At 36.5% G+C, this 22,272-nt stretch overlaps 1 protein-coding gene across 3 annotated transcripts in view; it reads right to left on the reverse strand.

Moving 5' to 3' along the window:
• Positions 1-922, reverse strand: part of Nsun2 (tRNA (cytosine(34)-C(5))-methyltransferase Nsun2) — a 272,640-nt gene extending 271,718 nt beyond the window's left edge. Inside the window, exons 1-2 of one of the 3 annotated variants that reach the window (XM_090407903.1) lie at positions 906-922; positions 619-753 (exon numbers count right to left, since the gene is read on the reverse strand). In XM_090407903.1, coding sequence (XP_090264029.1) covers positions 619-672 — 54 coding nt within the window. In that variant the 5' untranslated portion in view covers positions 673-753; positions 906-922. The other 2 variants (XM_090407904.1, XM_090407905.1) reach the window with 2 other exon arrangements.
• Positions 923-22,272: the final 21,350 nt, after the last annotated feature.

Consider the following 22,272-nt stretch of genomic DNA (forward strand, 5'->3'; position numbering starts at 1 on the left):
TTCTGCATTGTGCCTATTCTACAGATTTCTATGGCCACTGTTCAGCAGAACAAACATCCATTATGCCTCATATTTCTGCTAGATCTACAGGAATTCATATGACAGTTGCTCAGCATCCTTTACAATCGAATAGCATACTTGCCAAAACTACTACTCCCAGTCAATTTTCATTCCTTCTACCTCAATTGGAACAGTTGCCCTCATGAAGCATTTCCAAAGGACTACAATCTTCAACAATAGCAACAGATTACTGTATTCCTAACTCCTCCCTCACACGGCATCTATTTGTTATAGTAGGCTCTTCCGCCTTTTGTGTGTGGGTAAAAAATAAATAAAAATCATCGTTATAACTAATAACTGGATGGGCCAGATGCACACAACCTCTTTCGCAATACTGTCTATTTTGCTTTGCACACCACTTCATGTCTCTTTAACAGTTCTTTCCTACGCATTTAACTCTCGAAATAGCACGGACAAGGCAACGTTCTTATGAAAGGAAAGGTTGCCCATCCCTCGGTTTCACCTTTCAAATATGGCAACTGCTACAATAGCACTCACGAAATGATTAATGGAATGATTTTATACGAAAAAAATATACATGATTTCATAATTTCATACCTGAGATGTGGAAACACATCTATTTTTATCCTTTTTATTCTTTCGTTTGCCCATTTTTTTTTTTTTCAGTATGAACGCGAATAACTTTGGTTTCGTGTTCACAAAGTTGTTCTGAAAAACAAGTTTTCAGACAGCCTAAAAAGAGAAAAACATGAAATAAAGAAGTCAGCTTTTATAAAACATGCTTTATTTTCATTTTTAAAAAATCAATTAACTGTTTCTTTTATAATGCCAATCACTGTATACAGACACTAACACCACAAAAAAAAATCTATTCACAAGCATACTCAGAAATGTCTGTTTGGAACAACACGTGTAGGACAAACGTGCCACCACTCGGAATCAAAACATTTCAATAGCTTGAATCTTGAAATGTTTTGATTTTACTGTCAACAACTGAAATTATTTAAATAATTGAATAATCTGGAGTGCAGAATCGAAACCTGCAATCAAAAAAAAAAAAAAAATCTCATTTAGTCGTCTAGATTTTTAGATATACAACCTTTATATATATATATGTATATATATATATATATATATATATATATATATATATATATATACAGTTTTATGAAAAAATTGAATGGCTAAAACCGAGATTTAAGTAAAAAAGTTTTAATATAAACACACTACTAGTTTCGGCCTGTAACAGCCTTCTTCAGGTGACATTATAAAAGAAAAAACACTAAACATTGAGGGTTAAAAGACTATAAACAACATAGACAGTCTTTATACATAATTAGCATGAAAACGTTGTAGCTGTATTTGAAGCTGTTCTTTCATTTGTTGCATTGTCGGGAGAGTGCGTGCTTGCTGCATCACGTGAACGCCAGTACATGATTACAGCTGAATGACTATTATTATTATTATTATTATTATTATTATTCCTGATACCTCCAAGGAGTCCGAAGACTCATCGCGGGAGGACATCTTCAACTGTCTCTACACCTTACCTCTACTACGAATCAACGCCATCTACCGCCCACCTCCAACACCACCACAACTAGTAATTTTTGTCTGTAAATTGCGTGTGTTCTGAAGGGCCGATTTGTATGTATGCGGGATGAAAAACCCGAGTTTCCGGGAGAAAAAACCCTGCTACCACCGTATGAGATCGGCTAACTCACCATCGATTGAAATCGACCAGATAAAGATTCCTCCCGTCGCGACGAGAATCGAACTTAGGCCTATTCCAATCGAAGGGCGCAATGTACCGTCGTTCTTCCAATTGCGCTACGGAGGCGCTTATACTTTTCTCAGCTAATCCTAATGATGATAACCAAAGTCACAAAGTCTGCTGGGAAAAATCTACTAACATCTTCCGTTGCAGTGACGAAATAGAGAGAAAAATTGTGGAATCTAGAGAAATCATCTTCAATCCTGTTCATCTAAATAACAACTTAAGCTACAACCTCCCAGATAGTCATTCAGCTGTAATCATGTACTGACGTTCACGTGATGCAGCAAGCCCGCACTCTCCCGACAATGCAACAAATGAAAGAACAGCTTCAAATACAACTACAACGTTTTCATGTTAATTATGTATAAAGAATGTCTATGTTGTTCATAGTATTTTAACCCACAATGTTTAGTGTTTTTTCTTTTATAATGTCACCTGAAGAAGGCGGTTACAGGCCGAAACTAGTATTGTGTTTATATTAAAACCTTTTTACTTAAATCTCGGTTCAAGTCATTCAATTTTTTCATATAAACCATGTATGTTAACCGAGTCGATAATCATTCTGTCATATATATATATATACATATATATATCTATATATATATATAGATATATATATATGTATCACACACACACATATATATGTGTGTGTGTGCGTGCGTGTGTGTGGGGGGGGGGTGCGCGTGTGTGTGTTCATTTTTAATATAAACTGACTATAAACCCGAGAATTATTACAAATTGAGATTTATTTGCAAACGCAACACGTTTCGTCGAGATTGACTTCATCAGGCGTTAAGAACATAGAAAGATATTAAAAGACACTGAAACAAACATTGAGACACTCTATAGCTATACAATTATAAAGTTATGATGTTCAACTGTAAATTACAGTTATTATGAACTTGTGCTATAGTCCGTGTTAAAGTTCTATTGTTGTACACTTGTGCGTGTGTGGAACCACGCGATCTCCAGTATCTGATAGTAGAGCTGAAAGAGTCAGGCAAATTATAGCTGAGATTATTGTTCATAGGTGATTTCTTTTGACTCTACAATGCGGCGTTCTACCTCATCATGGCAAATGTGTAGGTTTGAAGTTGTTGTCCAATTTACTCCATGTTGGCGGCTTTCCTTGCGCGTGTTTATTGAAAACAGGACATGGCCTGATAGCGCAGTAGCTCTGGTTCTCTTGTAAGCAATGTCTCTCAGGTATTCCTCGAGACGTAGGAGGATAGATTTCTCCGTTTGGCCATAGTAAGGTTTTCCTCACTCACATGTGACTTTGTATACACCTGGAAATTGTAGAAGGTTGTGAGATTATTATTATTATTATTATTTTAACGGTGTCTCCATGGAGTCAAAAGACTCATCGCGGGAGACCCGACATTGACACACTAACCATTATTTACACAATACCTGTCATACCTCTCCTTAAATTCATTCACAGTTGAAGCATTCGCAATCAGTTCTGGCAAAGCATTCTACCCATTTACAACCCCCCAAGTAAAAAATCTACACCTAACACCATTGTTAACCACACTCTTACACAATCTCCAGGGATGGTCCCTCGTTCTCTCACATCCTGCATTGGTCTTAAGTATATCATCAGTATCAATCCTGTAAAATCCCTTTAACAATTTAAATACCTCTATCATATCTCCTCTCCTACGTCTATCAGCTAGTTTTTGGAGCCCACAGATCATCAATCTATCCTCATAGGGAACATCCCACGGACCTGGAACAATCTTTGTTACCCGCCTCTGAATCCTCTCTACCACCGCATCACCAAGAAATCCTGGCGACCAGATCTGTGCACAATAGTCCAAATGCGGCCTTATTAATGCCTTATAGAGTGGAACAATAACTTCCCTATCCCTGCTTGCTAGTATGTTACTCAACAACCATGTAATTTGATATGATGTTTTGGCAATCTTAGCAATATGCCCTTTAAACTTAAGTTCTCTGTCCACAATAACTCCCAAGTCTCTTGTCTCATCAACTTCCTGCAGTTCAGTTCCGTTAGTATAGTAAACAGCATGCGATGTCATCCTCCCGAAGTGCCTCACCTTACACTTAGCCACGTTGAACTGACAGCCATTTACCTCAGTCCATAGCGTCAGCCTATTTAAGTCATCCTGTAAAATATCCACATCATTTGAATTGATTATCGCTCTTCCCAATTTTGCATCATCAGCAAACAAGTGGATATTTCTATTCAAGGTATTTCCAATATCATTGATGTACAAATTAAACAATAGAGGACCAAGAACTGAGCCCTGAGGTACACCACTAGTCACTTGCCTTTTCCTGGACTCAGCTCCTCCGTAAACCACTCTTTGATATCTATCCGCCAGCCATCCTTCAATCCAAATCACCATATTCGGATCCAAACCCATTTGCTCTAATTTATGTAACAGAGTTCCATGTGGAATTCTGTCAAAAGCAAAGTCAAGCAGTATCACTGAGTAAGGATTTCCTTTATCCAACTCCACTGTTACTTTATTATAGAACGTAAGCAAATTACTTGGGCAAGACCTACCCTTCACAAAACCATGTTGCCCCTTATAAAGTATCATATTGCTGTCCACCCAGTCCTGAATTCTAATTTTAACTAATTTCTCCAAAATCTTAACCACCACTCCAGATATATTGATTGGTCTATAATTTGCAACATGTCTTAGAGCCTCCCTTGTGCAATGGAACTATTTTCCCCTCTTTCCACTCTATTGGCACTTTACCAGAACTGGGGCTTAAATTAAACATCCTGGTTAGAGGAGTTGCTAATTCTCTTGCACATTCTCGTAACACATGGGCCGATATGCCATCTAACCCAATGGAAGTGTTAGCATTAAGGTTCTTTAATATATTAAGCACCTCAATTTCATCTATCTCTATACTCTCATCAGTCAATGGCACATCTGACACTGCACTATCACTACGAAGATGGTACACTTTTGCGAAATGATCACTAAGCAACTCAACTATTTGATTTGCTTCTGTAATTTCCCTACCATCAACACTTTTTAAAGTCATCCTTCCATGGTTATTCTTTCTTTTACTTTCCACATAGCGAAAGAACTCCTTAAGATATATTTTGGACTCATCAACTGGCTTCCTCTCATAATTAGCTTTGGTTTTCCTTGCCATACTGGTTACTCTCTTTTGCCTGTACCTTGTACTGCTCATGGGAACGCTCATCTCTTTTTTCTTTATACTTCTACCACAAACTTTTCTTTATCTGCAATTCCTGCTTAATAGTATTATTCATCCATCTTACTCCTACTTGATTTCTCCTTCTGACTCTGGGAATACAGTCTGATACAGCTTTCTTCAAATGTTCCTTGAGAATCTCCCACGCACCATCAACATCTCTCCCCTTCAATTTCTCATGCCATAATACAGCTGAAAGCTGACTTCTCAGCTTGCCATAATCACCAGCCTTGTAATTCCACATATACCCATTCTTAATAGAATATTCAGTACGTCTTTCAATCTCCCAGGTCAAGACCACATGATCGCTTTCCCCAAGTGGAGACATTGTAACAAAATTACTTATTGATATGTTCTCCGATGTTATGACCAGATCTAACACTCTAGAATCTCTTGTCCCTTCCATCACATGCTGTCTCAGGTAATTATCTCTTAACAATTGTATAAACTCCATTTCCTTTGTTCCTTGTGACCATTCCTTCCCCCAATCTATGGCCCCAAAGTTAAAATCCCCCATAATAATTACTTGACCTTTACTCATCGTGCTAATTTGCTAATACATGCTATCTACATTCTCCCTTATTCCCCTTGGATTATAGCAACAACCAATTACATATTTCGCCTTGTTAATCTCTTTCTCACACCAAACCAAACAGCCTCTAATGAACTGCCCTCTACATACCTGTCACAGTGAGGTACTTCTATCTTTTTTGGCTTTAATGTTTCATCTATCATTAATAAAACCCCTCCCCCCATTCTGTCATCTCTGTCCTGCCTGAAAATACTGTACCCCCTACATTCAATCCCAATAACTATATCATTCTTGGTTAACCAAGTTTCGTTAATTCCTATAATTTTTGGCCATGTTGTACTAAGTAATGACAAAAATTCTTCACACTTATTCCTAATACTTCGAGCATTGGTATACATAAAGTGCAATACTCTCTTCCTCCCATAATATCCCTGTGTGCGAATTACCCCACCCTGTATACTGTTAACATTCTGCGAACAATTAATCCCAGTTTCCAACGATTAATGACCTTAATACTATTTACAGCTAACTCTATCACCTGCCTCCCTAGCAAATCCCATTTCCCTCTTTATGACCCTTTACTTAAATGTCTAAATGCCAAGCTCCTAATCCATTTAAGTGCAAACCATCTCTCTTAAAATACTCCTTCCTTTTATCAAACTCATCCCAGACATTCATAAAATGAATATTCAGTTTCATTTCTTTGCAAAACTTTTACACAATCTGGACACCATTCCATTTACTATAATTGCTCTTCTATTCATTTCATCACAATCAAATCGTGGTAGCACATTCATGATCTTTCCACTCTCGCTCTTTGCATTCAGATTGTTTATAGTTTCTGAAACTTGATCTTATTTTTGGAAGAGTTGAGAAGCACGTTTGTATGTTGAATTTCTTTAAGATTCTACTCAGTTTTTTGGATAGTGCGCTGATATATGGCAAAGAGATATAACCTTTGAAGTCGTTCTGTGTCTCTACGTTGCTACGTGGACGGTGGGATAATTGTTTGTTGATACTTTTTAAAGAGTAGCCATTGCTTTTAAAGGTCCATTTAAGATGTTGTAGTTCTTTTTTTAGTTCTTCTTCATCTGACAGTACAGATCTTGCACGATTCGCAAGAGTTAATATAATACCCAACTTTTGCGCTGGATGGTGATGTGAGGACTCATGCAAATATCTGTCCGTGTGTGTTGGCTTTCTAAATATAGAGACTTTTATTGATTCAGGCGTCTTGGTGAGTTTAACATCAAGGAAACAGAGGGAACTATTTTCTTCAATCTCCATGGTCAATTTTATATCCTGATGGAGGTTTTTTAAATGGTTGAGAAACCTGTGAAGATTCTCAATACCATGGTCCCATATGAGGAATATATCGTCCACATATCTAAGCCAAATTCTTGGTTTTAAACTAAAAGAGGAGATTGCCTTTTGTTTAAAATGATTTTAGAGACAAAATCTGTTGAGTTTTTAATATAAGAAGAAGATTTTCCCACATAAGCTTTTAACGATGACGCGAGATATTTAGATAATGTGTAGGTGGGTGGTCTATACTGTCTACTATAGGTCTCAGTGGATAGTTTTCTTTATGTACCTTAGGGAGATCATAAAGCCTTGGAATGAGTGGGTGTAAAGAACGGATGGAAAGCCGTGTATTTCGTGGAATGTATTTCTGTGGTCTTTTGTAGGAGATTATTGGTTCTATTGTGTATTACTCTTGTTGGATCCCTCTCAATTTCCGAATAACTATCTGACTCTAACATTGTTACGATTTTTTCTCGGTAGTTTGTTTTATCTAGAAATACAGTTGCTTTCCCCTTATCAGCTTTTAAGATGACGATATCCTTGTTAATCCGTAGATTTTTAATTGCAAGTCTCTCACAAGGGGATATATTATCAGAAGGAGGTTTTGCGTTGTTGATTGCAAGAATTGCTTCTATGCGAAGTAAACTCGCGTCTGCGGGAGGAAGTAGCGAATCTGCTTTCTCCATCTTAGTTAAAAGCTGTTCTTTAGGAATGCATTTTGGTGCCAAAACAAAATTTAGACCTTTTTCGAGAATTTTCTCTTCATCGGCACTTAGCACGTAAGACGATTTGGTAATCACCAAATTTTTAAGTCTATTATGACAATTATTTAGAGTAGACCTTTCTTGTCTTGACTTCAGGAAGTTGAACGTTCTGATTAGCTTGTGTTTGTTTAAGTTTTGAGATCGTAATGCGCGCTCTGTACTTAATTCTTTAATATAATTCCAAGAATCAAGGTCTAAGCAGGCTGCTAATTGGTTTTCTAATGATGTTTTTTCTGTGAAAAGCAAAGATAAATTGCTTTTTGTATCGCAAATTCTCTCCGTTAAAAGATCTAATTTAGCTTTAGTGTAAATTCGGTGCGCTCTTTCTAGCGATATATTCCTCATATGGGAGAATGGAATTGAGAATCTTCACACGTTTCTCAGCCATTTAAACAACCTCCATCAGGATATAAAATTGACCATGGAGATTGAAGAAAATAGTTCCCTCTGTTTCCTTGATGTTAAACTAACCAAGACGCCTGAATCAATAAAAGTCTCTATATTTAGGAAGCCAACACACACGGACAGATATTTGCATGAGTCCTCACATCACCGTCCAGCGCAAAAGTTGGGTATTATATCAGCTCTTGCGAATCGTGCAAGATCTGTACTGTCAGATGAAGAAGAACTAAAATAAAAAGAACTACAACATCTTAAATGGACCTTTAAAAGCAATGGCTACTCTTTAAAAAGTATCAACAAACAATTATCCCACCGTCCACGTAGCAACGTAGAGACACAGAACGATTTCAAAGGTTATATCTCTTTGCCATATATCAGCACACTATCCAAAAAACTGAGTAGAATCTTAAAGAAATTCAACATACAAACGTGCTTCTCAACTCTTCCAAAAATAAGATCAAGTTTCAGAAACTATAAACAATCTGAATGCAAAGAGCGAGAGTGGAAAGATCATGAATGTGCTACCACGATTTGATTGTGATGAAATGAATAGAAGAGCAATTATAGTAAATGGAATGGTGTCCAGATTGTGTAAAAGTTTTGCAAAGAAATGAAACTGAATATTCATTTTATGAATGTCTGGGATGAGTTTGATAAAAGGAAGGAGTATTTTAAGAGAGATGGTTTGCACTTAAATGGATTAGGAGCTTGGCATTTAGACATTTAAGTAAAGGGTCATAAAGAGGGAAATGGGATTTGCTAGGGAGGCAGGTGATAGAGTTAGCTGTAAATAGTATTAAGGTCATTAATCGTTGGAAACTGGGATTAATTGTTCGCAGAATGTTAACAGTATACAGGGTGGGGTAATTCGCACACAGGGATATTATGGGAGGAAGAGAGTATTGCACTTTATGTATACCAATGCTCGAAGTATTAGGAATAAGTGTGAAGAATTTTTGTCATTACTTAGTACAACATGGCCAAAAATTATAGGAATTAGCGAAACTTGGTTAACCAAGAATGATATAGTTATTTGGATTGAATGTAGGGGGTACAGAATTTTCAGGCAGGACAGAGATGACAGAATGGGGGGAGGGGTTTTATTAATGATAGATGAAACATTAAAGCCAAAAAAGATAGAAGTACCTCACTGTGACAGGTATGTAGAGGGCAGTTCATTAGAGGCTGTTTGGTTTGGTGTGAGAAAGAGATTAACAAGGCGAAATATGTAATTGGTTGTTGCTATAATCCAAGGGGAATAAGGGAGAATGTAGATAGCATGTATTAGCAAATTAGCACGATGAGTAAAGGTCAAGTAATTATTATTATGGGGGATTTTAACTTTGGGGCCATAGATTGGGGGAAGGAATGGTCACAAGGAACAAAGGAAATGGAGTTTATACAATTGTTAAGAGATAATTACCTGAGACAGCATGTGATGGAAGGGACAAGAGATTCTAGAGTGTTAGATCTGGTCATAACATCGGAGAACATATCAATAAGTAATTTTGTTACGTCTCCACTTGGGGAAATTCAGGCGTCTTGGTTAGTTTAACATCAAGGAAACAGAGGGAACTATTTTCTTCAATCTCCATGGTCAATTTTATATCCTGATGGAGGTTGTTTAAATGGCTGAGAAACGTGTGAAGATTCTCAATTCCATTCTCCCATATGAGGAATATATCGCTAGAAAGAGCGCACCGAATTTACACTAAAGCTAAATTAGATCTTTTAACGGAGAGAATTTGCGATACAAAAAGCAATTTATCTTTGCTTTTCACAGAAAAAACATCATTAGAAAACCAATTAGCAGCCTGCTTAGACCTTGATTCTTGGAATTATATTAAAGAATTAAGTACAGAGCGCGCATTACGATCTCAAAACTTAAACAAACACAAGCTAATCAGAACGTTCAACTTCCTGAAGTCAAGACAAGAAAGGTCTACTCTAAATAATTGTCATAATAGACTTAAAAATTTGGTGATTACCAAATCGTCTTACGTGCTAAGTGCCGATGAAGAGAAAATTCTCGAAAAAGGTCTAAATTTTGTTTTGGCACCAAAATGCATTCCTAAAGAACAGCTTTTAACTAAGATGGAGAAAGCAGATTCGCTACTTCCTCCCGCAGACGCGAGTTTACTTCGCATAGAAGCAATTCTTGCAATCAACAACGCAAAACCTCCTTCTGATAATATATCCCCTTGTGAGAGACTTGCAATTAAAAATCTACGGATTAACAAGGATATCGTCATCTTAAAAGCTGATAAGGGGAAAGCAACTGTATTTCTAGATAAAACAAACTACCGAGAAAAAATCGTAACAATGTTAGAGTCAGATAGTTATTCGGAAATTGAGAGGGATCCAACAAGAGAAATACACAATAGAACCAATAATCTCCTACAAAAGACCACAGAAATACATTCCACGAAATACACGGCTTTCCATCCGTTCTTTACACCCACTCATTCCAAGGCTTTATGATCTCCCTAAGGTACATAAAGAAAACTATCCACTGAGACCTATAGTAGACAGTATAGACCACCCACCTACACATTATCTAAATATCTCGCGTCATCGTTAAAAGCTTATGTGGGAAAATCTTCTTCTTATATTAAAAACTCAACAGATTTTGTCTCTAAAATCATTTTAAACAAAAGGCAATCTCCTCTTTTAGTTTAAAACCAAGAATTTGGCTTAGATATGTGGACGATATATTCCTCATATGGGACCATGGTATTGAGAATCTTCACAGGTTTCTCAACCATTTAAAAAACCTCCATCAGGATATAAAATTGACCATGGAGATTGAAGAAAATAGTTCCCTCTGTTTCCTTGATGTTAAACTCACCAAGACGCCTGAATCAATAAAAGTCTCTATATTTAGAAAGCCAACACACACGGACAGATATTTGCATGAGTCCTCACATCACCATCCAGCGCAAAAGTTGGGTATTATATTAACTCTTGCGAATCGTGCAAGATCTGTACTGTCAGATGAAGAAGAACTAAAAAAAGAACTACAACATCTTAAATGGACCTTTAAAAGCAATGGCTACTCTTTAAAAAGTATCAACAAACAATTATCCCACCGTCCACGTAGCAACGTAGAGACACAGAACGACTTCAAAGGTTATATCTCTTTGCCATATATCAGCGCACTATCCAAAAAACTGAGTAGAATCTTAAAGAAATTCAACATACAAACGTGCTTCTCAACTCTTCCAAAAATAAGATCAAGTTTCAGAAACTATAAACAATCTGAATGCAAAGAGCGAGAGTGGAAAGATCATGAATGTGCTACCACGATTTGATTGTGATGAAATGAATAGAAGAGCAATTATAGTAAATGGAATGGTGTCCAGATTGTGTAAAAGTTTTGCAAAGAAATGAAACTGAATATTCATTTTATGAATGTCTGGGATGAGTTTGATAAAAGGAAGGAGTATTTTAAGAGAGATGGTTTGCACTTAAATGGATTAGGAGCTTGGCATTTAGACATTTAAGTAAAGGGTCATAAAGAGGGAAATGGGATTTGCTAGGGAGGCAGGTGATAGAGTTAGCTGTAAATAGTATTAAGGTCATTAATCGTTGGAAACTGGGATTAATTGTTCGCAGAATGTTAACAGTATACAGGGTGGGGTAATTCGCACACAGGGATATTATGGGAGGAAGAGAGTATTGCACTTTATGTATACCAATGCTCGAAGTATTAGGAATAAGTGTGAAGAATTTTTGTCATTACTTAGTACAACATGGCCAAAAATTATAGGAATTAACGAAACTTGGTTAACCAAGAATGATATAGTTATTGGGATTGAATGTAGGGGGTACAGTATTTTCAGGCAGGACAGAGATGACAGAATGGGGGGAGGGGTTTTATTAATGATAGATGAAACATTAAAGCCAAAAAAGATAGAAGTACCTCACTGTGACAGGTATGTAGAGGGCAGTTCATTAGAGGCTGTTTGGTTTGGTGTGAGAAAGAGATTAACAAGGCGAAATATGTAATTGGTTGTTGCTATAATCCAAGGGGAATAAGGGAGAATGTAGATAGCATGTATTAGCAAATTAGCACGATGAGTAAAGGTCAAGTAATTATTATGGGGGATTTTAACTTTGGGGCCATAGATTGGGGGAAGGAATGGTCACAAGGAACAAAGGAAATGGAGTTTATACAATTGTTAAGAGATAATTACCTGAGACAGCATGTGATGGAAGGGACAAGAGATTCTAGAGTGTTAGATCTGGTCATAACATCGGAGAACATATCAATAAGTAATTTTGTTACAATGTCTCCACTTGGGGAAAGCGATCATGTGGTCTTGACCTGGGAGATTGAAAGACGTACTGAATATTCTATTAAGAATGGGTATATGTGGAATTACAAGGCTGGTGATTATGGCAAGCTGAGAAGTCAGCTTTCAGCTGTATTATGGCATGAGAAATTGAAGGGGAGAGATGTTGATGGTGCGTGGGAGATTCTCAAGGAACATTTGAAGAAAGCTGTATCAGACTGTATTCCCAGAGTCAGAAGGAGAAATCAAGTAGGAGTAAGATGGATGAATAATACTATTAAGCAGGAATTGCAGATAAAGAAAAGTTTGTGGTAGAAGTATAAAGAAAAAAGAGATGAGCGTTCCCATGAGCAGTACAAGGTACAGGCAAAAGAGAGTAACCAGTATGGCAAGGAAAACCAAAGCTAATTATGAGAGGAAGCCAGTTGATGAGTCCAAAATATATCTTAAGGAGTTCTTTCGCTATGTGGAAAGTAAAAGAAAGAATAACCATGGAAGGATGACTTTAAAAAGTGTTGATGGTAGGGAAATTACAGAAGCAAATCAAATAGTTGAGTTGCTTAGTGATCATTTCGCAAAAGTGTACCATCAAACAGAAAAAGAAAGAAAGAATAGATACATAACGATAAAAAAAGAGTGATGCTTCAATTCTATCTTTATCTTCCTTAACTAGGAAATTAGAAACTGTTCATCTATTTCATCAGTGGCAGTCAAGGTATTGTGAAAATGAAAGGTGGCAGAATTTAGTAATGGATGGATAGCAATATTATAATCTATGGAAAGGATCGTGGCTTTATGACTGTTAAGAACTGCCTTAGAAATTGTTTAGCATTCTATACTATAACAAAAAAACAGTTCATTTGAATAAATGAGATCACAGAAAACTATATGGTTTTATATTTCCTTGAACAAAAATGAAATATCCAGTTCATGATACTACACGAGAACCGGAACAAATAGTGGGAATATGAAATTGGAAGAATGGACAACTGGAAAACTAATAGCCAGACATCAAAGAGGGTGTGTGTGTGTGTGTGTGTGTGTGTGTGTGTGTGTGTGTGTGTGTGCGCGCGCGCGTGCGTGTGCTACAGAGAAGATTAAAACAAACATTGCACTAAAAACATCGAAAAATAGCACTAAGAGCCATGTGTATCTCTGTGAAAGTGGCATCTTCATCCAAAATGCTAGACTACCTAGAAAAAGCCGTTCTCAGTTCGAACTTAGTCTCAAACTAGGGTAACATGTTCTGAATCTTCAACTGGTTGCCGAGTTAGTCGATCTCAAGCAAAGATAACGAGTTTTCTTCACTGGTAAACTAAAGAAAATCGACCATAGGCCCATATTATTTCAGAGAAATAACCGTGCTCAGATCAGGAGTCACAAGAGTTTATCTTTTGTCTGCCTCTCTTCTTTCGATGCTGTTTATAATTAGTAATAGTTTCACCAGCTATCTCTGACTGGACACCGGTTGGGATATAAACGTCTATTTCAGTCTCCAGAAATTAGACATGCTTAGAAAAGCCTTGACTACTCCCTATAAAAAATAAAAGCCATTAGCAGATTAAGTGTTATTATTATGATGTGCGACCTCCATGGACTCAGAGACTCGTCGATGTAAGCTATACATCAACCAAACCAAACCAGCTTTCATACCTTCCTTTAAACTTATTCGCATAAGTGGAGCTAGTATCCTCTGTGTTAGGCTGCTCATAGACGACTGTAACAACTTTTTCTAAGCCTTTCTTTTCAGTTCCCCAGGTACTCGATATCTGTCATGGGCACGCGAGGATTGTTCCTTCTGCAAACTAGGATTTTTCGACCCGTAAACGAAAGAAAATCGACCGTAGAATCCACACTATTTCAGACAAGAACATATCTTGTTGTGGTCAGTGCCAAGAAATGGCAGTACTTCTTTCACCAGTCTTTTCATCGGTTGCGAGTTACAATTAGTAGAGTCTTGGGCCAGCTACCTCTGACCCCACTCAGGCTCCAAAAAGCTAGATAGGGTGAAAAAAAGATCTCACCTAGTCCCTATAAGGAAATAAAGATGTCAACTGATTTTTTATCACTACTTCAAAGGGAAAACCATTCCACTTCCCACTGGGTGAGTGGAATGGTTTGAAAATTGGTAAATTAGTTTTCAAATAGTTTAATGCAGTTCAGAAGGAGATGGGTGTAGATAGCTAGAGAAAAACCTATAAACAATAAAACTTAACATTTCGGTATCACCTTTTTATCATTTTTAACAAAAAAATCAAAGAAAAGAAAAGAAAAGAAAAGAAAAAGAAATGTAGAACTACATTTTCATAATCCATGTTTTCGGAAATTCATGATACCAACTTCAGTGGTACTGGGAGGCCAATTTTTCCTTTGTATCGATGCACAAAGCAATAATTGACGAATAATTTTATGATAGATTCAAGCATTTTAAATAACTTTTCTATTGTTTTCATTTGATTTTTAAGCAAGTCTGTGTTTGATTATAGGTAGGTTGTTATCATCTTCACCACCATTTTTTCTGTGTCATTGATTTTGGGCGATGGAAGGGAGAATATTTTTGAATTTGGTTGATTTCATAATATTTATATGTTCATTTTAAATATGATAAATAAAGTAAATCTGTTAATGCATTTTATTCTGATGGAATTCGCAATGCCATTCAGCATTAACTCTGAACCCTGGTGGACACCCAATCTCAATTCTGTTTCATGACTGAGAGCTGGCCCAAAGCTATTAATGATTTTCTAGACATCCGGGTAGAAGAGTATAATTGCAGCCACCTCATGTTCTCTAACACTGTCCATTATTTTCTGAAATAAAAGTAATTAGTACGATCAGTTTTAATGGGTTGTAATGTTTAAAGCTCCAAGTTTTCAGGAGAAAAATCAAAAGATTGATTAACTAGGAAACGCTTAGAAAAAAGCGCATAGAAAAAAGTTACATAGATATCGTAGCATAGAAATAACTACACGTTCACACATTCAAAACAGTTGTAAGACTGTTTTTAGAATGATCAGATACTGTTTCATATAACACTCAAACACCTACTTAACCAATATGTATGGGTAAATTTGAATGGTATTTGAAAGTTTTTCAACGTTCAATTTTGTCCAGGCATGAAGTTAATAAAACACCTTTTAAAAAATAGGAAACTTATACAGTATACTGGTTTTGCGCATGAGATGAAGTAACTTTCAATGTCAAATATTTAATGACCTCTATTTTCCGCTGTTTTATTTATTTTTTTTAATCTTCATATTCTTGATATATCATTAAAGGAAACTGGTAATATTGCACACTTAATCATGGAGTACTCTCGTCTTCTTCTTTCCTTTAGTGCTCAAGACAAATTAGTCATTCATGGATAAGTGCCTTCCACCATTCTTTGTCCAAAGCAAGCTCTTTCATGTGCCAACAGTTTTGAAAGCTGAATGAAGTTCTAAGGACTTCATGGCATGTCAGTTTTAGTCTTCCCCTAGGTCTTAAACCCTCCACAGTGTTCGCATAAACACCAGGCACGGCAGTCTGTATGGTTTCATTTGCACAATGCCGGCAAACAATTGAGTTGATACAATTTAAATGCACGAAGAATTGTTGAATTAGGTATATTCAAATTTTTTGAATATACCTTGGCATTGGAGCCTGTGTAGCTCAGTGGATGTGGCGTTTGCCAACCACGGCGTTTGGCCGGACGAAGGAAGACTTGGTTTCGAGTCTAGTCGGCGACTAGAGGAAATTTTTCTAAGCCTTTTTTTGACCGGTTCCCGAGTTAGTCGATCTCTGGCACGGGCAAGCAGGTTTTTCCGTCCTGTAAACTCAAGAAAATCGACCGTAGAACCCACATTATTTCAGACATTAAATATATCGTGTTAGGGAACACGAGATGGCGGCACATTTGAGCCGTCTCTCTTCACTGAGTACCGCTTAATTAGTGATAGCCTTGGGCCATCTATCTCTGATTGGTACCAGTGGAGATTGAACTGCCCACTCAGTCTCCAAAAGTTAGATCGGGCTAAATGGCCTCGCTTACTCCCCGTATACGGGAATAAAAAGGCGTTAGCTGATTTTTTTTTTTACCTTGCCATTAGTCTTATGTTTTGTCCGATGAGTTCTATTTATTTTCTTTAAACATTACATTTCAAATGCCAACTGTTTTTTTCTCTGCTTTTTTGTAGTATCGAGTCTCTGACCGTAGAGAGTTTTTGCTAACTTTATAATTTTATTTTTAGTTAGAGAGATTTTGTTGTTTTTACAAACTTTACTAAATTTATTCATCTCTGACCATGCTATGTAGAGTCTGTATTTAATTGTTGTGGCATTTATATTTGAAACCCAGTATGCTCCTAGGAAATTAAAACCAGTGACTTCCTCCATGATTTTCTAATTAAGTGCTATTGTATATCTTGATAGCATCTCCCAGTTTTCATTATCTTTGTTTTATTGGAATTTTCAGTCATTATTCTACAAGTTTCTTGTAATTTTGAGTTGGTGTTGGAGACTTGATTTGTTATCTGTTTCACTTAATGCATCGTCTGCATATTTGATATGTGTGATTGGTCAATCAATGACTTTCACTCCTTTTTGTGTAAAAAGTGCTGACAATGCTTCTGGATAAGATGTTAAAAGTCATCAGAATGGTGGTCATCCTTACATAAATCCTTTTCCCCATGTGATTTCAGCCAGACTATAAAAAATAAACATGTCGTTAATCGTTGATTGTTTTTTTTCCTAAAACCTGATTGTTGTTCTTCTGTTAGGTGTTCATAAATGTTATTTAGATGATGGTATATTCTTTTTATAGAATTTCTAAGAGTGGAAAAGAAGAGTAGTTGGGTTATAACGATTACATTTTTGAACATCTACTTTTTTATGTATAGGTAAGATTTTGCCATTTTCTAATCATTTGAGATAGTCCCAGCGAAAAGAATATTATTGTAAAGTTTGGTCAGTTAATTAGATCATTTCCTTCATTTGTGGATATTTCATCAATTACAGGTGCTTTTGATGATTTCATTTGATTAAGTGAAAAGATTACTTCTTACTCTAGGATTATCGGTGCTGTATCTTTCTCACTGATGGATGAAAGATTTCTTCGTTAAATATATTATAGAAATAATTCAACCAGATTTCTTCTATTTGTCTAATATTTCCACCCTATCTTGAATATTTTTCAGTGGTGAAGGACTGTATTCTTTGGTAATCTCTATAAACTAGAATTTATGATGTGTGTTTCAATAAGGAAATAAAGTTAGTAAGCATATTTAAATAAATTATAATACCGGAATTAACTCACGTAAAATATTATTTATTAGTACAATTTTCGCCTTACCACAGGCATCTTCAGTACAAGGATGAACAATAACTGCAGTTCCAAAAGGCGCCACCTAAGTAAAAAATGCAAGATAACTAAAACAGGTCATTAAATTTCCTATAAAAAAAGCATATATAAAATAAAAAATATTAATTAAATTACGAACGTACACAAACATACACAATTAAAGAGTTAGGAAAGATAGTTGATTAAAAAAAGTACTATCACCCAAAATTTCCGGCGTTTGGATGAGTGGTTAGCATGTCTGCTCTCCAGCCAAGATTAGCGGATTCGAATACTGCCGTGGACATCGATGTTTGTGATTGTCCTACGAACCTTGTGTGGAAAGGGAATCCGCAAACCTACCACCTCATCTAGCAGCAGACATCATTCCCAAAACCATGTGAGGTACGGCAGTGACCATACACGTCGACGGACGTCAAATGTGATTTTTTTTTTATCTCCCAGAAAGGGGATAGACGAAGACCATCAGATCTGTTTAAGTTAACAGAATGAAGTAAAGTTTTAAATGTTTCTTTATAAAGCCATTCCATGAAGAACAGACTTTTGTGAAGGATTCTTGTCTTGTTCCAATGAACTCTATGTCTAGTGTTGATGGCATGCTCTGCAAGTCCTGACTGTTCAGGTTCAAGGTATCGAATATAAAACTTATTTTCTTCTAGCCGAAGAAAAGCAGATCTTCCCGTTTGTCCGAAATAATATAACCCACAGGAGCAAGGAATCTTCCACATCTCATTATCCAGGTGTTTGGTAGATACCTGATGAGATGTGAAAGCTTGTCCTTTGGAATAGTGAGAAAGGTGAAGATTTTTCTGAATGGTCGAAAGGCAACGAAAATATTTAGTGGTTTTTTAAACTTTTGCTATGCATTCACTAATGCTTTGCACATAAGAGATAGGAATACGAGTTATTTCTTCTAAATTTGAAGAAATAACAAAGACGTTGAGTTTTTCAACGAAACTAGTAGTATTTCAGCATTAAACTTTATTCTTTTTTATTTTCGGTATTATAGTCATTTAAACTAATTTATTTTTCATAACATTATCTACCGAGTAAATATGAACGCTGATATATAAATTCCACGTCCAAACTTTGAGGGGACGTAGAGAACATCAAAATCAACCATATTCATATAGGAAAGCATGACCGGAAACGCCGCCGAAAGCTACTAACAGAGACACGAATATACAGAAATAACACAAGGGAATAAGTAGTGTAAAAAAACTTTATTAGGCGTAACTGAACAGTTCAATAATAGTTGGATACATAATATAATATGGTAAACGAGGTGCATATCTGTCATCTCAGCGTTCGTAAATACGCATGTTCTTCCTACGACATCGAAAGCTTGAATGAGGAAGCCCCAATTGCTCACCTGGAGCGCTGGCGAACAGACGCCACCTATCACTTTCGGGTGGCGTTTGAGGTCATGCTTTCCTATGTTAATAGGGCTGATTTTGATGTTCTCTACCTCCCTTCAAAGTTTGTACGAGGAATTTTGAACCACCCTGTATATAATTGAAAATTTTAAATTATAAATTCAATTTTAAAACTTAAATAACGATCACAATATTTCGACACCATAGCTGTAGCGAACTATTACAAGTCAGAACTGGTCATCTTTTTTGACTCTGCCTAAAGGGAATTCAAAAAGGCCAGTCATATATTTCTTAATACAGATTGTAATATTCGTAGCGTTGTATACGTAGATATGAGGCGACACTATTCGTGAAAAAAGTTATATTAATACGTATAAAATATGTAGACAATAAGACTTTAAGAAATGCGATAATCTTCTTTTATTATTAACTGTCGCACATATACAATTAATGAAATAACCTCACTTTAGTAATCAGAATAAAGATCATAATTCAATTACCGCCAGCTTGGTTACTCTATTGGCTTTCTAAACAACATCATTCCAATACAGTTCGAAATTCAGCTCTTTTTTTTTTTTTTTTTTTTTTTTCCTTCTAGGTTTGTTTCATTGCAATGGCATTTACTCATGAGGCGGATAGTTTAAAATGAGTTTCTTCTAAAATAATCTACCGGATTTCGGTTTTTTTTTTTTTAGCTGCATTAAATTATCAGATCAGTCATTTGAAATTCGGTATTTTATATTTTCATGTGAAAATACAAATAAATTACTTTTGATAGAAAGTATTTAGCAATAGGACATCGATAATTACAGTGTAAATGGTTGATGTTAATAATAAGGTTTATCAAAACCTTAAGAAAGATGTCCCCTCTGTGATTTGATTTTATTCCATAACGCGATTGAATTAGGAGATTCATATTAATCTTCGGAAGCTCTTCCAAAATTTCTTATGTGAGACGCACAAGTGCTTTTCTCTATCCTCAATAAGCAAGTTATTTTATTTAAAAAAATACATCAAGATATATAAATGAATGACAAATCCTCCAAAATTAGTAGAGTGTAACGAGGAAGCTTTTCATTGAATTTGCTGTTGAAAAAGTCATAACACAGTAACTTGAATTAAGATCCATTCCTTATTAGGAGAAAAGATGAAAATGATGTAATTCTTAAATTTTATACGAAAATTACAAGATGCAAAGATCCTACCGTTCCTGCTCCTTTTTGCATACAAGTATTGAGGAAGTTAAGAAGTTAATAAACTTGTAGAATCAGTTACTTTCGATCAAGTAGAAGTTCTAGGTGATTTCCTCTTCTTGTTCGTAAAGCGATACTTTCAACTTCTAAAGTCGATCTTTATTACTCTAAGAGTGAGGTATCCAAGACACAAAGCATTACTTAGAATAGAGATTTGAAAGAACAAGGGATGAATTAAGAAAATTTGACAGAATTACAATGTGTGAAAAAAAAGCTATCTATGACAAAGATATCGTTATTTTTTTTTTTTGCTTTATTTAAATAATTGACACTAAGACCGAAAAACCACAAGAAAATTTGCGAATTCTCAAAAATATATGTCATTTTATCTGAAATAAAATGACATACATTAGTTTGATAGAACAGCCCGAGATAGTCATATCTGCTTCCGAATATCAAATAAATAAATAATCAGCTAAAGCCTTTTTATTCCTGTCTAGGGAGTAGGCAAGGCCGTTTTAGCCCTATCTAACTTTTGGAGATTGAGTGGTCAGTTCAATCTCCACTGGCACCCGATCAGATATAGCTGGCCCAAAGCTATCACTAATTAAGTGGCATGCAGTGAAGAGAGACGGCTCAACAAGTGCCCCATCTCGTGATCCCTAATCTTAACACAATATATATTTAATGTATATTGTGTTAGGGTTAGGGATCTGAAATAATGTGGGATCCACAGTCCATTTTCTTGAGTTTACGGGACGAAAAACTTGAGTTTCCTGGAGAAAAAACGTTTGCCCATGCAGAGATCGACTAACTCGGGAACAATTCGAAAAAAAGCTTAGAAATATTTTCTCTAGTCGCCGACTAGATTCGAAAGCAAGTCTTCCTTCGTATGGTCAAGCGCTGTGGTGTGCAAATGCCACATCCAGTGAGCTATTTGTATTAAAATTTATTGTAAGAGACTGGAAGTGTAATATAAATACTGGAGCTAACCTATGATTTTGGAAACATCCACCAATGGACCAAGCCCAATCCAACTGAAACATTACCAAGCCTCCACCAAACTTGACAGTTGGAATTATGCAGTCCTGCCGGAACCGTTCCCTGAGTAATCTCCAGATCCAAACGACCAGAATGAAACATTTCAAAGAGTGGTTTCTTGCTCCACAAAACTCTTTTCCAATATCTATGGTCCATGAATGGTGTGAAAGATACTAGTCCAAGTGTCATTTGGCGTTGAGGGAGGGGTGATGTGTGGCTTGTTTGCAGCAGCTCTGCGATGGTAACCTGGCTCACCAAGTGGTTAGCGTATCCGCTCTCCAGCAAAAAAGGCTGTGGGTTCAAATCCCGCCGTGGGCATGGATGTTTGATTGTCTGTGGAAATACTAGTGGGGGTGGTCGGCGGTAGACGGCGTCGGTGTAGTTGTGGTCAGTTGATGGATTGAGTGGTGGAGACAGAGTTGTAGAGCAGGTGCCCTCCCTCGATGAGTCTTTGGACTCCCTGGAGGTGTCAAATAATAATAACCTAAGACATGCAACTTGCAACTTTCTGCGGATAGTTCTACTGCTGACAGATGTCCCTAAAGCATTTTCGGGGTTGACTGCAATCCCCCTCCCCCGCTGATGACACACGGGATTCTCGAACGTTCCAAGACAGAGTTCGTCGATCTCAGTCCTTGAATGTTGGTGGCATCCAAGAGCGTTTTCCTGCTGTGGTAGCACCATCAGTTTTCATCTGCGAATGACATAAGCAACGATGGATTTCGGTATACTGAGAAGGGTAGCAATGTCACAGACAGTAAGAAAACTGAGGTGACACTCAACTACCATCCCACATTGGAAGACTAAGTTAAGCTATACGTAAGATCTCTGCATCTGATAGGATCCGAAATTTGCTTAGCAGGTAAGGTGTCCAAATGCTTTTTTCAACATAATGTATATGCAGCGCTGTCGAGTACAGCTGCTATAGAAGGATTATAATACATAACTTTGTGAATTTGCTCCAATCAGTGTTAATTTTTGCAAATTTCGGATCAAGAATTCTTAAAATCTTGCTATCTCTTTC

Source organism: Typopeltis vanoorti, chromosome 18, assembly GCF_054136105.1.
Source record: "Typopeltis vanoorti isolate ZY-2024b chromosome 18, IOZ_Tvanoo_1.0, whole genome shotgun sequence".
In the NCBI taxonomy this organism is placed as follows: domain Eukaryota; kingdom Metazoa; phylum Arthropoda; class Arachnida; order Uropygi; family Thelyphonidae; genus Typopeltis; species Typopeltis vanoorti.